The 17,537-nt window shown below is 43.8% G+C and overlaps 1 protein-coding gene across 1 annotated transcript in view; it reads left to right on the top strand.

Moving 5' to 3' along the window:
• Window positions 1-17,537, top strand: part of CMIP (c-Maf inducing protein) — a 129,752-nt gene that overhangs the window by 85,800 nt on the left and 26,415 nt on the right. Inside the window, exons 4-7 of the mRNA XM_030282083.4 lie at window positions 9,439-9,600; window positions 10,762-10,803; window positions 13,403-13,465; window positions 14,739-14,819. Of these exons, the coding sequence (XP_030137943.1) occupies window positions 9,439-9,600; window positions 10,762-10,803; window positions 13,403-13,465; window positions 14,739-14,819 (348 nt within the window). The remainder of the gene's footprint in view (window positions 1-9,438; window positions 9,601-10,761; window positions 10,804-13,402; window positions 13,466-14,738; window positions 14,820-17,537) is intronic.

Here is a 17,537-nt window from a genome sequence, read left to right on the forward strand (position 1 = left end):
CACTGATGGTTTTAAAATTAGGAAAAAAAAAAAAGTATCCAAAGGCAAGTATGTCCTTCATTTCTCTCTTTTCATTCAGAAGCCATGTCATTGCAGCTATTTCCCATTGCCTGGTCTGTTGTGCTCTTTACTGTCTTAAGATGGGAATCCTGGATTGGGCTGTGTGAGCAGAGGGGAGATCCATCAAGGACAGCAGGGATGTTGTGAGTGATTCTGAACATGAGGTGGGCAGTGGTTCTGGGAGCACCCCACTGATCTTGGTTCTCAGCAAGGGTGTGAGTCTTGGGATCAGAAAGCTGAAAGCTGTGAGTCTTCATTCAGTCTGGCACATCACACAGCACCTGTACAAAGGAGAGGGAAAACAAGGAAATTGCAGAAATCTTCGGGCATTTTGATAGGATGAAGAGTTGCAGGAGGTTTGGGGGTTTGTGCTGATGTGGCATGATAAGATGCAATATAAAAACATGGAACAAAGTGATGGGAATGTTTCAAATGCAAATGCTGCTCTGAAATTGGGCATCTCCCTGTGAGAAACTGGAAAATTCAGTGCTCCAGAGCCCGTAAAGAAATACCCTGCTTTTCTGAAGTCCCTTTTAAGATGCTCACAAGCATCACATCAGCATCCAGTCCCTGCTTTCCCTAAGGCTCTGCAACAGCTTTCTGACACAAACATGTTCCTCAAGCCGTGCACATCTCTCTTGCTGACGACATTGATGATGCAGGTGCACAAGAGAGAAGCCAATTTCAAAGCCATTTATGGCGTTGGGGAGCTAGAAAATCAGCAAAATAATACATTTGCCAAGGAGGAGAAAGTGAAACGGGCGGGTAAAGGTCCATTTGGAAGGTTTTGCTGACTGGTGAGAGGGGAGGAGAGCAGAAAAAGCTGAGGGTATCCAGTGCCAGCAGTAGAGAATAATAAGGAAAAGGGATGAAGTGGCTTTTTAATCCATTCTGCATATCTGGGAAGAAATAATTGCTTTGTGTGCTACTTGGTGCTACATCAGCTTACTGGAATTGCCCAGAAAATGAAGGGGGGATAGATTATCTTTCTGCAGTTACCATTTGTTAGCAGTTACTACAATGTCTAGCGATAGTAGCTACTTACTCCCAGTTGGAGGAGGATTTTCAGGTGGCAGTTGTTCCAACCAGGGTTCTCACATGCTTGAAATTTCTGGCATGTGCTGTGCAGCCTTGCAGATGAGGCCACCACGTCCTGTTTCCCGTTGGTGACCAGCTCTCTGGTGCCTGAGTGGGATCTGAAGGGTGCAGTGGCAGGGCAGGGGGCTCTGCACAGCAGGTATGCCTGGCTGTGCTCCACGGTGGCCTTGTGCACAGCTCTGTGCTCTGCCAGACCTGGGCAAAGTGCAGTGATGATAAGATTGTGCATGCTCTTTTTTTTCCTACACAGTATCTTTTCTCTGCAGTGGCCAAGTCATTTATTCCCACCACGGGCTGAGAGCTGGTGGATGCCAAGGCTCCACAGACACAGCCATCATGTGTAGAACATAAAGGGCATGGAGATAAAAGGAATTAGGAACCTGGATCAGTTCAGCTGGGTGTCAGAGTCATTTTATAATGTAGTCAGTAACTGTAGGTCTCTGCATATAAAAGCACACAGCAAGGACCACACCTAGATGGCACTTAATGTCACAGTGCCTTGTGTCACCTGTGCTTTGTTTGCTGCATGTCAAAATCCACAGTCACACCGTCTCTGCTGTGCTTTAGTTATTCAGTACTACTTTTTTACCTCTGTGCACTCAATGCAGTTAGTCCGCTGAAGGCTTCAGAAAGTGTGTAGTGTGTATGGTACACATATTCCTGCTTTTTTCTAGATGTCTGCTTTTTTTTTACTTTTTTTTGTTTGTTTGTTTTCTGGTTTTTTGGTGTTTTTTTTTTTTTTTTTTTAATAGGACATAATTTTTCTGAATCTGGGTCATGCTGCAAATACAGGAGGAGATCAGACTCACACCTCTCTGGAAACTGTGGGTTTTGCCAGAACCCTGAGATCCCGATGTACAGGCAGGGGCCATGTGGGGCACTTGCTGCTCTGGAGAAAGGGGCCAAATATGCTGCTGCAGGGAGCAGTCAGGTCCTGCAAGAGGAGGAGGCAGTTGTGTCTGAACATGTTTGAAACCTTCCCTCTGCTAATGAGTCAGAGGTTGTTCAAGTCCTGTAGCTCGAGCAGCATGTCTGGCTCCTGCCCTGTTGTGTGAGGCTAGTAAACTATGAAAATTTTTCTCACTCATTCTGCAGAAGGTATTTAAGTAACTCAGGAGGGTTTAAACTAGGATTTAAACTTCCTCCTCACCAGCCTGCAGTTAGGGTAAATCTTTCTTGTATGTCTGGGACAATTGTGTTGATAAACTGTTTTGAAGTTTGTTCTCCAGCTCAAGATAAGGAGGCAAAAATGTTATGTGACTTCTGTGTAGTAAAAAAAAAAAACAAACCAAAACACCCAAATACTCATGGGCAACATATTTTAGAATATTTCTTCATTTGGGGAGATGTCACATGGAATTTTCAACCCAAGATACCAGCTTTGTCTCTAGCAATGCTTTTTGCAAGCAGGGAGTGGCTTGTGCTTCTGCTGGAGTATCTGCAGTCATAGTGAAATTCCGCATAGCCAAAGCAACATTAAAAACAAACCCCAACTTGGCTCTGGTACGAAAAATATGGAACAGCAGTTGCTGTGTGCAGGATGAAAGCTGATGTTTTGCCAACCTGAAGTGTAAAGCTGGTGCTGGAACTGGGGCCTGAAGAATGGGAGCGTTTGCCAAAAGGAAATGGAAGCAGGGATGGAGGGTTTCGGGGAATGCATCAGCGTCAGCCATGCCAAAAAATGTCTCCCCTGTGGACAGGTCTGATTACAAGAGTAACCACATTAGCCCAGGCAAAGTGCAGCTGGAGCCACTGTTGGCTTTTTGTATTTTCTAGCTGGGTTTACAGCATCTCAGATGCAGGAATGAGGTAGAGCTGGGTTTGGCTCGACCAGCTGTGCTCCTGCATTTTATAGACTCAAGGGTTGTGCAGGGATTGGAGGGAAGACAAGGCACCAGCAGAAACAATGCCCAGTTTCTTTGCTTGGTAGTGGGGAGGTCTGCCAAGGATGACCTCTTCCCTCCCTGCTTAGGGAGGCTAGAAGGAAGCCACAATTTTTGAGTTACATTCAGTTTTTGGAGACACGCACAGTGCATTTGCATGCAGGTTTGTCTTCAGTGGAGTTCATGAATGTCATGGTTTAGTTTTCTTCCTTTCCCTTGGGTAGAATATCCTTCCTGTTCCATCCTCTCACCCCTGTTGTTACTGAAGGATTTCTTTGCAGCAGTGTTGAGCACATCAGAGAGCAGAAGCCCAGAAGGATGGGCAGTCAGTTGACAGCTGTGTGCAAAGGAGGTGGAGCTATATATATATATATATGTAGATAAGATATATAATATCCTTTGGGAGCAAGTTCTTCAGTGCATTAATGTTGCAGCTGCCCAATGTCATGCTGAGAGGTGACTGAGGAGCCTGCCCTGTCACCTCCCCCTTTGTCCCATGTCCACTTTGCACTTCTCTTGGTTCAAGCAGGAATGCATTTTGTCTCTGTTCCATGCTTTCAAAATTGTGTTTATTTCAGCATTCTTTCCCTTTGCAGTGGCACTGTCCCAGTGGTACCTGAGCAAAGGACAGACACTGTGCCGGGGGGAAGTGTCTGTGTGGTTGTTCCAGCTCGTGCATCAGTAACAGCTGAACCCACGTCACCCCTTGCTGAACCCACTGAACTCTGGCAGCTCTGGGACAGAGCTGACCTGAGCCTTGAGGGGTTCTTGCCTGGCTTGGTGAGATCTGGAGCAAGGTGGCAGATACTGGTGGAAAAAACCAGGTGAATCAGGACAAACTGGAAAAGGTGGTGAGATGAGGAAGCACAACAACAGGGTGTCAACACTCACGTTGCTGCAGGCACGATGCCTGCCAGTGGTGTTTCTCCTTGGGGTTACCAGGATCCAGCAATTGCTTTGGAGGCCTGAGGGTCAGAGCACTTCAGTTCTACTCTGTTCTTGGCTTGCTGTATGACCTCAAGGAAATCACCTTGGTTTTCTTGGTCTTTCTCTCCTCGCTTTTAATCATTTAGACTGCGAGCTGCTCGGGGCAGAGAATGTCACTGGGTGTATTTACTCAGGCCATAGATCCACAGGTGCCAGTCTCAGTGTATAAATAATGGTGATTTTACCAGGATCTTTTTTATATGAGTTGGCGAGAAATGAAGTGTTATTTAGACCTTAACTGAGTGAGAGTCAGGAGAGATTATCCTGTAGTATTTTCCTCCATTTCTCTGGCCTGTGGCAAAGAATTTATGGGAAAGTGAGCCTCAACCAAGGCAATTGCACTCAGAGAAGCAACTGAAGCAGAGAACCTGATGCACTTCAGCATTTTGCACTGGGTAGAATGAAATATGCAAAAAATGCTGTGACCTGAAAGTATGGTGGAGAGCAAAAGTTTGCTGCTGCTGTTTCGCAGCATATCTCTGTTTTAGAGAGCAGCACATTAGTCTTTCTCTACAGAACTTTCAGAAGGTCAGGAAGAGTTTGATTACTGCAGCATGAGCAGTTTGAAGTCCCTGATTTAGAAAAGTTTCCATAATCTCATCCCAGCCCTTTGCCAGGATTGGGACTTTCTATAGACTGAGTCTTTTCAGGTAAGTTTTGTTTTTTTTTTTTCTTTTCATATTGGTAAACGTTGCAGGTAGGAACATAATTCCAAAAGCTTTCAGTGGATTCAGCTGGTGATTTGAGTCCATCTATAACTAGCAGGGGAAATTCTGTTAGCAGCAAGTTACCCTTAGGTATTTTTCAGAATACCGTGATGTAAGTGATACCTGCTAATGCTAAAAGCAGAATATGGGTGTGGTTGACTTTTGGGATGCCATGCCCTCTTTGTTTTCATGAAGATAATGAGTTAAAGGTCAAAATGCCAGCAGGTAATGCTGCAGAATACATGGTGCACCTGGGCTTTGTGGGGCAGGCCAACATGTGTGTTGGACATCGCCAGCAACTCTTCCTGTTCCTTGTTACGCAGCATTTGAACAAAATGTTTTGCAGTGGAGAAACCCTTTCCAGAGTCTGCTCTCTGTGTTGTTTTTATCTCTGCAGATTTGCATCGAGCAAGAGGCACCTCCATTTTACATAAGCACTGTCAACATCAAGTGTAACACTAGCCCGTGTCATCCGTCCCCGCAGAGAGCTGGGGGGACCTTTGTGCGGGAGCCTGACCTTTTCCCTCTTGCTGGAGCTGCTCTCGTTGCTCAGCAAGAAATAAACAATTGCTGGCACCCACAGCCCTCCAGGGCAGCGCCCGTTCCTGCAGGAGCTGCAGCCTGTCCCGGGCTCCAGCCTGTCCCATTCTTGCAGGAGATGCAGCCTGTCCTGTTCCTGCAGGAGCTCCCTGCTAAAGACTCAAGTGATCCTTTGCAGGCTGCATGTGGTAAAAGGGGAAGAGAGCTAGAATTTAGCAAGTTCTTCAGCATTAGGGGTGGCCATTAATTTTTTTTATGTAATGAAATAGTATTTGCTGATGGGAAGACAGGTTCCTGAGAGTACAGAACGTTCTCTGGCTGACAGTGGTAAAGCAAGGATGAAATTTTGTCATCAAAAATTTTGTCATCCTTTTTCCCTTTTTGGATCAGGTGGGGTGGCTGCTTTAAGATGTTCCTAACATGAAAGGTCTTGCTAGGGCTGAACAAAGCAAATGGTCCGTGCTGGCTGATTTGTGCATTAGAGTCCATTTTTCTTAGCTGTTGACTACACCAGTATTATCATTCTTGTCCAAGAAAGTGGTGTATGAGCAAGGGCTACAAGATGAGGCTATTATAGGATAGAAAAATATATGAAGATCTTACTTTAAAAAAGCTGAAAGTTTCCTAGGCTCTTTTGAACTTCATGTTCACAGCAGTGTTCAAAGGCTTTTGAGCACTGATGGTAAAAGCAACTGCTTATAGATTTTTGTCACATTTCCTAGCTTAATAACTCTAGAAAAGTAATTTCTCATATGTGGACTTCAGTTCTTTCTTCCTGTAAAAGAGTATTGAGACTTAAGTCCTGGAGTTTCTGCAAGACTTAATTAATTAGAGTGATTTGAGAATGAAGGATGTCCTGTCAGTGTCACTTACTCACCTCATTCTGATTCTTCTGGGTACTTAAAAAATTCAGTGGTTTTCCATTGAAAGTCAGCATTGCAAGATTTTGGAGTGACACTGGCTGTGTAGCTCTGGCTGGTCAGTAACTAGGAGGGTCAAATTCCAAGTTGGCATATCTTATTTTCACTCACATAAATTTTCACAGGAGCTGCTGCTTTTAGTGAACTCCCCCTAGGAACTGGATTCCTACCCTGGTATTTCTCTTGTTCAGGCTATTAATGATAAATGTTGTGTGAATTTTTTCAGCAACTTGAGGACATCTTTTACACCTACATCCAGGGTCAATGAACCCCTGGACTGACATTCTTGTTCTGCATGTGGGTCTTTACCAGGCAGCTTTGTTTTTCACCTTGTGAGTGATTGTTACTCTCTGCTCCTGAGCCAGCACAGGTAGAATGGAGCAGATGGCTCAGTGTTGCCTAAGTGCTTGCTGAGACACAGCAAATTGCTTCTGTAACCCACTGATAGGTTTCAGGCTTTAATTGAGGCTTTCAGCAAGGCCCTCAACAGTGAAAAGCATTCTGCTGAGAAAAACAGCACTGTAACCATGGCCAAAGGTTCAGGACAGCAGAGTTCAACCCTCTTGGGGATGGCTCCTCTATTTATTTCTTTATTTTCTGCTGCTTTCCCACCATCATTAAAGACTCCTGTAATGTCATTTGCAGGCTGCAGCTCAGTCTGTCAGTGCCACTCAATCCTTTGTGCTGGAAATGTGAAGCACACACTGATAAATTTGGATTCTGTGCTTGCAGCAGGCTCGGTGTGTCTGCAAAGGTGTCTGTCCCCTGATGCTCCCTTTGAGTGCCTGCCTGCCCTGCAGGAGCTTTGGTTGGTCTTCCCTGCATGGCAGCAGGTAAAGCTCCTGCTGCCTTCCCTCTGATGTTCGTCAGCATCATCCGAATTCTGACTTGTAATGGACATCTCTGAAAGGGAAACAAAAACTCCCTTCCTCCTCCCTCACTGCAAGCAAGACTGGATTTGACAGCAAAAGAAGGATATTTGTGGTGGAGTTGTCTGAGCAGTGTCCTGTTGGGCAAGAGTTTCCTTCAGCAGCTTCCCCTTAGGCTGAAGGAGCTGCTCTGAAAACGAATTGTAACTCACCCAAAAAGGGGCAGCTCAGAGAGGCAGGGATGCAATAATCCGGTGGTCTAACTCTCATCCTCCCCCTGTCCCCACATTTTGTCAGCTTCTAATTCTGCTTTCAGTTTGACTTCTCCACAGTACAGGGCCAAGGAATAAAGTTTCAGCATTGGAAATTGCATCTCTTGAGCCAGCTTGGTTTAGTGTCCTCAATTAGTCAGAATGGCATTGTTTCCAGTTTAACAACTGTCTAATTAGTCAGAAAGGAGTTGTTTCCAGTTTAAAAAATGTCTGGTTGTCTTAGATTTAGTGCTGGCATGGTTCTAACAAAAAGACCCTAAATGAAGGCACTACGTGAATAAGAGAAATTCTACTATTGAAGTTTCCTAAAGAGTCCAAGAAATCTGCGATGTAGAAGTAGTGCTGGTAGCTTAAAATCACCATTTGATTTGCTCTGTCCCAAGGAGCTCAGAAGAACAAAGATTTTTGTGCAGTTTTGAAATTCTAGACATATTTGATAATGTCTGCAGCATGTTTTTATGTTCCTTTAGCTTTTCAGTGGCTTAAAGTGCACTGGAAGTGTGAACTAGACTGCCAGTGTGCTTTTGTACTTGGCATGAATTTAATTAAAAAGATAATTGGATTGCTTTATCAGCCTTGACATGTCAGCCTGGTGCCACTCTCCTCTCCCCCCTCTAACAATGCTGACAAACCCAGTGCATGTGAAATCTGTATTTTTCTGCATTGTTCTCTTCTCTTGTGTTTCAGGTGGGGGTTCAGAGGTGACTGTTTGCTGCTGAGCAGTAGTTCTGCTCCAGGGTGGGAAGGAAGTGGCTGATAAGCAGAGAGCCAGCGTGGTCAGATGGTTCCTGCTGGGGCTGCCCTGGGCCAGCCCGGGGGGAAATGCCAGGAGCCACAAAGCTCCAAAGCAAAACAAAGCACACAGGCCCTTTGCAGAGCCCCCTGCCTGTGTTACACTCATGTATAGCCCAAAACGTGCAGCTGAAGTCTGCAAAGCTGCACAAAATGGGCAGTGTATGTGATTTTCATGGAAATGCTGCCGAGGAATGCAAGATCCATTTTTAGTGCAAAACTCTGATGTTTTCATGTAAACATGAGTGCCCAGCCGGTGCTGTTAAATAAACCTGAGCATGTGTCCAGACTTCTCAACATCCCTTTTTGCAGAGGCTCATGCAGAGAGGGGAGTGGAAGGGCATGTGAACTAAACACAAGTGGGGTCCTGGCAGTTGTTGTCCCTCAGTGCAGAGCTCCTTCCCTGCCTCTGGCACTGCCTCCACGCTCTTCTGGAGCCCCTCCTGGCTCTCATGTGCCCTTCATGTTGTTTTCAGAAGTGACGTTTGAGCACTCATCATCATTTCCTTGAACTTGCAGAGTGCCACCAAGCCACCTTTGGGAATTTAACAGCCTCTGTTCCAGTAGCTTATGGTCAGATGGCTGCTGAGGAGTAAGGGTTGTCCTCTGCTTATCCAAGCTGTCTGTGGATGGGGCAGTTGATGAAATAGCTTGGACACGGTCAGGGGCATCAGGGAACTGGGGCAGATGGGGTTAGGCAATCAGGAATGCTGTTCTTGAGAGTGGAAATGCTGTTGCATGGAAGATTTAGAGACTTGACAAGTTGGCTTCTGTTACAGCTGGAGGGTGACATCATGACTTTCCAGGCTCCTTCAAGAAAAAAAAAAAAAGCCTCTTGGTCTATGAGTTTTGGGTTTTTTTGCCTTGATATAACTAATTGAAATGGATTCTGAATGTGAATTCACATTCAGAATAAAGGATCTATAAGAGTGATGTTTTGACGGCCTCTTCCCCCCCCTCCTTGCTTAATGAGTCTCTTTAAAAGAACTTAAGCTTTAGAAACAGTTTCAATTGCAGGTATCTGTTGTTAGCCTGAGAAAGAAGATGTTTGCAAGAGGAGGTGATGAAAAGAAATATGCTCTGGAGTAAAAAAAACTCATTTTGAAATGAAAAGAATCATGATTTCTCATTGCTTCCACAGAAGAAACTGGTTTTGACATAAAAGGTTTTCTGGTCCATTTAAATATTTCAAGTACAGCTTTTCAGCCACCAGAAAAGACCAAACTCGACACACAGAGCAGCCCCCTTGGGCAGTAGGAAGCAAGCTGCATTCAGGGGGTTTATGGTGGTGTCTTTCACGTGTCTTGCAGAAGAAGATTTACAAGTACAAGAAGGTGCTGAGCAACCCCAGCCGCTGGGAGGTGGTGCTGAAGGAGATCCGGACGCTGGTGGACATGGCACTGACGTCCCCGCTGCAGGACGACTCCATCCACCAGGCACCCCTGGAGATTGTCTCCAAGCTGCTCTCAGAGGTACCTCAGCAGGCCTCCTGTTGCTCTCAGATGAGAGACAAAGAGTTAAAAGTTTGGGGGTGGATTTTATTTTAACTTGGGCTGTCAAAATTCTGCCTGCGAGTCTGCTCGTGACTTCTGCTCACTTGAGTGGAGTTTGCACTTGCTGGGTAGAAGGAAAATTTGACCCATCTTACGTAGACTTCTAGGAAAAAAACAAGCCCTATTTATGTTGTGTTTGTTGGTTTGGTTTTTGTGGTTGGTTGGTTTTTTGTTTCTTTGTTTTTTTTAATTATCTACGATAAATTAGCATGGGTTTAACTCATGCCTTAAGTCAGTGGTAAAGCTCCCTTTGACTTCTATTCCATTGCCTTTGCTCCCATGACCAATAATTTTTATATCAGTATATATACACACACCAATAAATAATTGTGTAGCTATTTTATTTTTGCTAATTTGGTAAAGAAAAGTGTATTTCTTCAGAGTTCTCTATCTTCCTCCTACAACGTCTGTTTCAAATATTTAACTTTTCATGGACAGGAAATGTAATGCCAAGCAGGCTTTTCTTGTCTTAGTTCTGATGTGATAGCAGAAGGATTTGATATAAGCAAAAAAAAAAAAAATCCACTATTATTTTTTCTTGCAGTAGTCAAAAATCTTAGCAACTCACACCATTGTAACCTCTGGATGGATCATGCTGCTGAAAAAGCATAGAGCAAACTCTTCTGCATAGGTGGTAGCATAGGTGACTTCTAATCAATTTATTGGCTTTTCCTGGTACCATGTTTAAAGAAGGAATTTTGGGAAAACTGGCCACAAAAAACCCCACCACAACAATCCTTTTAATAATCTTTGTAGAGACATACAGCTTGTCCTAAGAAAACATTTTAAAGCAATGTATTGCTGGCTTTACTGATTGAGACTGATTGAGACCTCTGGCATCCTGGTGTTAGTGTGCTGAGCTGAAGGAGCAATGAAGGCTTGCACCAGTCCTCACAGCAGGCACTGTACCACCTCCTTTAGGAGGATGATTTTAATGGCATGGTTTTTATTCAGAAAATAAGCAATTGAGTCTTGGGCCTTTGTTCCTGTGTCTGGTGGTAGCTGAGGACTGTGTGTGCTGATGTACCAACTCAAGAGTGCTCTTCGCTCGCTCATCTTTCTTCTATTCAACTCTTTCAGAACAACAACTTAACCACTCAAGACCATGAGAGCATTATTGTGGTGAGTATCTTTCTGTCAAAAGCTGAGGACAAATCTATATTGTTTGATAACAGTTCTCTTAGTGCCTGTCTCTGCCCCAGTGAAGTAGGGCAAATATGAAAGCCTTTCCACCAATGCTGCTGAGCTTAGGCAGGAATGAAAACCATTTGTCTGGTTTTTGTGTGGCTTTGTCATTTCTCTATTCTTGTTTCATAGATGAATTACAATAAAGCTTTCTCATCAGTCTGTGTGAGAGAGCACAGCATGCTGAGTGTTAACAGTGTCTCCAAATGGCCTCCTTAGGAGGCTACACAGCAGTATCCATATCTGTATATGTACTTTAAATAGTCAAACCCCATCATTTCCAGATGTGCCCTATAAAACCCTTAGGCTGAGTAGTTTCCTGAGGGGCTGATGCTGCCATATACAGAATGTCTCCATTGCTGAGGGTGTGTGACCAAGGGGTTGTTCTTGTGTCATTCCAGTTTAGCGCCCTGCTAACTTAATTGTAAAAATATCCTCTTCAACTTTTTTTCTTTTTTGTAGATTTATTTAGACATAGAAATAAGTGAATCAAATGTCAGCTCTGTTGCTTGTGAAACAAAGTATAAGATCTCAGCAGTTTATCAGAGAGGTGGAACTTGGTTCCTCATCATTGTGATTTAATTTCATTCTCTGGCAATTTCCCGGAGATTTTCACAGTAATCTAATCTAGATCCTCACCACCACCTGATTGTATCGCATCTTTGTGACTCTTTAAGCAAAATGACAAGGTGGCAGGTAGCTGCTAGTAGGTGTTTACTGTGTTTAACATTCCCTTTTAGCTGAGATCAGCCCCTGAAAGAATTTTATGAAGTAGCATTTACTTTGCTTTGCTTTAACTTTCATTTAACTTTAGTGCCAAGGGTAGTTCAGGCCCCCAGTTACAACTGGTTGTTTTTGGCGGAAGGATTTTTTAATAAAATATGAGAGGTGGCCCAGCTGTGAGCAGGGAAGGTGAACCTGGTGGCCTCCAAAGGTCCTTTCAGCCTGTGTTATTCCTCTGTTCTGGCTTCTTCAGTTCACATCCTGCCCCTGTGTAGGTTGTGCCCAAGCCATTAAGGAGCTGGCAGCTCCTGGGCATTCAGAGCTCACTGCCATTCCCCAGATAACCTGGGCTATTCCTGGAAAGAATTGCTAATACTGTGTGTTTATGTAGCACGTGGAAAGTACACAATGCTTGGGACCAGCTTTCCTTGTCTGGATGGTGCTGGGGCAGGTCAATATCCCAACCAATCCCTTCCTGCTCAGGGTGGGGACGCACGTGTCGCCACGGCTGGGCAACGTGGCACAGCACGTGGCTGCTTTTGGCCATGGCACTGGTAGGAGAGCACAGGAAAAGGTCCTTTCAGGCTGTCAGTCCTCCACACTGACCACAGAGGCAGAGCCGTAAGCTGCTTGACTGTCTCTGTTGTTGTTATCCCGAAGCAAACGATCCCAAAGATGGGTTTGAGCTCAGGTGTTGGATGGGGAGCGAGGATGTTCTGGGCTCACTGGATTGGGGTTGTGTTCTCCATCAGTCCCCTGTGGCTGGGCCACTGCCAGAGGAGGAGTGAACAGTTGCAGAAGAGTGGCATGTGATGAGTATCATAGTTCTGACATGTAACCAAGCAGAGCTTTGCAGTTTGCTTGGGTTTTGTTGTTCAAATTCACACTAATCTAAAACCTGTATGTGTGACTGTGAAACACAGCTACTGCAAGCAGACTCATAGGGCTGAAGAAGGGCATGAGAGGGAGAGCAAAAACCAAAGCAGGCTGCCTTAGTAAAACCCCAGGTGCCATTCAGATAAAATATCTGGTGTTCAGTTGCTTAATACAAATGTCCTGGCTGCTGTGTTTAGTGTTTTACATTGAAATGGGCACTGGGAATCCCTGTAACTGAGGAGTGGAAAAGCCTGAAGGCACTACCACGTAGGATATATTATTCTGGTACCATTTTCTAGTTTACAAAGGAGGTAACAGCAGCATAAGTTCATTACCTCCTCAGTGGCAGGTATGATCTCCAATGTGTTTACCCAGCACAAGCATATTGGTTTTTGTAGCAACAAAGGAATGGTTGATCTCAGCTTTTACAAAGTTAGATGCTTGATTTTGATAAATAGAGTCTTCCCAGGTAAGAGCAGTACTAGGTTGCTTTTAGTGAGCTCTTTTTCACAAATAAAGAGGTTGAACTCCTCCACAAAGGATATGTGTGTGTGGTGGTGTTCAGTTTTTTCTTTTGGGGAGATGTTCTAACTGAAATAGTGAGCTAGATTCATCCTTGCTTTATTACATCCTAAAGCAAAAATGTCTGTGTTTCCATTTAAGCCATTATAAATATTGTACTCCTTTGCCTGTTTTGCATATTTCCACTGATGTAGTTAAAAGCAGAGTTTTCCTGAGGATTCATGGCAGAGGTGTGCTTGAGCTTACTTGTAAAATAAACACGTGGCCCACCTCTAATTTTTCTGTTGAAGCTTTTGTCCTTTCCTAAAAGTGAGCTTTTATCCCCTCAAGTAAAATACTTCCCTGCAATATGCTTTCTTCAGTTGCTGCCTTGAAATTCAATTTTTTTCTCTTTTTTCTCCTTTTCTTTTTAAAGGCAATCGCACCTTTGCTGGAAAACAATCATCCTCCTCCTGACCTCTGTGAATTCTTCTGCAAGGTATCATCAGAACGGGAGGTTGTTTTTTGTTTAACTTCTTACCTCCTGCCCAGATTGAGTTCAGTTTTTGGTCAGCAAGCAGTGATACTGGAATGGTGAACGGCACCATTATGATAAATACCATCATATGCTTAGTATATCAGAGTGTTTTGTCCTGATACTGTGTGAGCGTTAAAATTTTGAGACTCCCACAGCTCAGTCTGGGTACAAGAAGTGTCCTACTGCATGCTGTGTTCAGCTAATGCAGAAATCACTGGAGCCATTGTGTTCAGGTGTATGTCCATGCTTCTCCTGCATTTTGTATCCTTCAGAGTACTTTGGATTGCAGACCTTTTGGATTTAAAACTACTGCTTTTCCTCAAGGCCTGGTTGTATTTCAGTTTCGAGTCTGCTTAAATTTGTTTGCTGATATTTGGGTGTGCATTTGTCAAACATTCTGGATGCTGCTTGTAGTTCCCATTCAGAGTTATTCATCAGCTGCTTCTTCCTACAGAAATTGAGTCAAGTTACAGAAACTCCTCTGACTTGCATTTTTATAAGCACTCTTAGGCCATCAGTAGCCTCACACTTGATGCATTTTTATTCCTGATTTGGGATGTTTTGCCTTCGATCTCTCTCAGAGAAGGGCGCCCAATTGTCTGTAAATGTGTGTGATGGGTGTGTATAGTTGCAGGAAGGGAAACAGGTTATGGACTTCCCAGAACAGAAGTGGACAGGCTAATGAGAAGGAGAATTTATCTTCAAAATTGACCCTGTCTTGAGCAGGAGGTTGGACTTTCAAAGCTCTTTCCCAACCTAAATGACTCTGACTGATACATTATGATTCTGTATTTCATCCTGTGATGGGAGAGTGGTTGTTGGTACCTTCCAAGATCCACCACAGGTTTTTAGGCTGGATCCCAGAGAAAGGAGGTTTGTGGCATTACAGTGCCTGTGTGATTCTGTCTTCCAGATATATCTGGCCTGTCCCCAGCCCCTTTCCTTTTAAAACTGTTGACAATAAGACCCCACAATGGTACATTGCAGTGAGTTTTGGGAAGAATGGGCGACAGGAAAGGAGTCTGCAGTTTGTGAGCTCTCATGGGAATCTTCTACTAGATGCCAGCAAATCCATAGGAATGAGCAGTGTTATGAATGCCTTAATCTCAGGAGAGATTAATTTAGCCCTTGGATGTTGTTAATCTTGGGGTAATCCATGCATGGGGTGTGCAGGCAGGGGACACCCATCTCCATGATTCCTGCAGCTCACAACATGACCTGTTGTTCCTTCCAGCACTGCCGAGAGCGCCCACGGTCCATGGTGGTGATCGAGGTGTTCACCCCAGTGGTGCAGAGGATTCTCAAACACAACATGGTGAGTGCACGTGCCACGGGAGCTCCAGCAGTCTGGAGAAGTTTTACTGCCACACCTTTTGTGATCAGCAGCTGCTCTATTGCCTCTCATGTGCTGTTGTATCTAAATCTGCCCCCCAAAATGTGAGTGCTGCATGTAATTGTGTGTTACTTCATCAGTGCAGAACTAATGAGCTTTCAGTGGGATCCTCAAAAGCATCTAAGCAAAGCCATCTTTTGAGGGATGTTTCTTTTGGCAGCAGTGCCAGCATATGCAGCTCCAGCTCATTCCCACCTGGCCCTTGGCTCCTTATTTACTCCCTGCATGCCATCCTTGCAATTAAAACAGTTTAAAATCAAATAAATAACAAAAGCAGAATGGGGACTTTGTTCACTTTGAGCTCAGCCCTCAACACTTTTTCTGTAAGACACCACCAGTCCTCTTGGTTTCCATTTTTCTTTAGGCCATGTCCAGTGAGTTCTTACCTTGGTTTCCTGAATATCCTTATGCTTTTCTACTGCTATTTTTACTTCTCAGCACAGGATTTAGACACTCTGTCATTTTATGGCTGTTCTTACCCAGGCTTTCTCTTTTCTCATTGCTGATCAATTCCTTGTCAGTGTTTGAAATACATGCCCTGCTTTGCTTTCCACCCTGTAGACCAGATTCCCCTCCCCCACATTCTGAAAATATTCTTACATGATCCATATTACTTCCTTAATAGAGGTCTGGGGTATTCACCAGCTCTCCAGCTTTTGTGGCATACTAAGTTTCCTGCCAGTGTTTTGAAATTACATGAAGAAATCTTACTTCACAATGCAGTGCCAAAGAGTAACAAATAAATAAAATAAAATAAAATATTTTAGGCAGTTGTTTGGCGGTGATCTCAAGGATGAACCTCTGTAACTTCATAATCAACTTCTTTTCACTAACATACAATTTTAGAGATCGTCTGTTGTCATGCTGTGATTAGCATGAACCCAGTAGAAAACAGTCCATATTTCTTATTTTCCCCAATCTTATTATTTAACTCCCTGAGTTTACAGAACTAGGTAAAAAGCCCAAGATGGCAAAAAGGTCATATTCCTGGCTCTGTGCCAGCACTCTGCAGACATGTAAACATTTTTGAATATTCTGTAGTGTTCAGTGAAATATTCTGTAAATGTTATTCTTGGATTCCAGACTGACTTTTTTTAAAGCATCCAGAGCTCTTGAGGGGTCTCAAATAAAATCTAAATGCATAGTGTAATGCTTGTATTTGGTTAGCTTCAGAGAATTGGGTATATTTACCATACTTAACATTTGCAGATTGAAAATCAACATGTCTGTACCGCAGTGTGTAGTTGGAGAATTTATGGTGTCAGGTATTAATTGGAGTGGATTTGGGCACTTTACCACTCTCTGGGGACTTCTGTACTGAATAGTGCTTTAGAGAATGTGTGTGTGTGTGCACATAAATTCAGTTACTCTTTAGGGGGACACTAAACTTCATCACCTCAGGAGGCCCTGTGCAGTTCTTGGAGCAGGAGACTGAGCTGGTTCTTCCCACCTTTGCCTCCAGTTTGTTCTGTGGCCATTTAAAATTCCCAACAAGTTTTGCTCCACAGTTTTCTACCTATAAAATGGGGAAAGAGTGTCTCGTTTATCTCTGATTTTAACATCTCAAAAGAACCTGGGTGGGTTTTTGGCCTGGTGATAATACTGGTTACATGCAGGACTGGAGGCTGTTGTGTGCTGAGTTATTTGAGGAGTGCTCAGCAACCTCCCAGACATTTGGGTTTTAGCTGTTTGTAGGCTCAGCTCAAATGTTTGAATAGAAACCCTTCTTTCTTTTTTTCTTTTTTTTTTTTTTTTTGAGCAAACAGTATTGGTGGTGTGTATTGTTCTGTGCTTGGTATGTGATAGGGCATTATATTAAATTTAGAGAGATAATTTATTTTACAGAGGTCAGCGATGACATCCTCTGTATGATCTCTTGGACTTTGATTCCAGCTGCAGTTAAGACATCTAGACAGGCTGAAAACTTTTCATAAACAAATTGCAATTGCAACAGCTGTCTTGCAAGGTGTGCTCATGAAATGAATCAAATGTTCTATGAAGCACACGTGGTCTCCTGCCCTTGGATCAAGTTGCCAGAAGGAGCTGTTAAAAGTTTAATGATGTTAATTGTAATGATGTGGAATTGCCCACGGTCCCTTTGCTGGGTGAAGTTACCAGGCAGCCATTCAGTACCAGCAGTGACATTTAGGGCTTGAAAGAGACATTGCTCAGCCTAAACTTGTTTTCAAGTTTTTAGTCATTTTTTCTGGCTGTAAAACTGACCAGGTATTAATATTGGTTGTTCTACAGAAGTGCCTAAAATGAAGAAACTGAAATGAGTTAGCAGAAGGTTTCAGTGCTCTGGGAGTTTATCATCCCTTTTACAGGCCACCACTAGTTCATTCCCATTTTTTAAACATTTCAGTTGCCATGTATTTTTTTCAGGATAACTTCCACAGGCAGCTGCTGGAGGAATAGCTGGGAGTGCTTGTTTGTCCTCAGTGGACCTTGTTCCCCACTTGGAAATTCAGCTCTGTAGTCCTGCAACACCTGTGTAATAAGGTTACACCTGTGTAAATGTGAGGAAATGTGCTGTGGAATAACACTCACCAGACAGCAGAATTTACTCCTTTCACATCTAAAAATAGCAGGTGATGTGAGGAGATGCAGGATTTCAATTAGCAGGTGCCTCTCTGACTG

Source organism: Taeniopygia guttata, chromosome 11 (genome assembly GCF_048771995.1).
Source record: "Taeniopygia guttata chromosome 11, bTaeGut7.mat, whole genome shotgun sequence".
NCBI lineage: Eukaryota > Metazoa > Chordata > Aves > Passeriformes > Estrildidae > Taeniopygia > Taeniopygia guttata.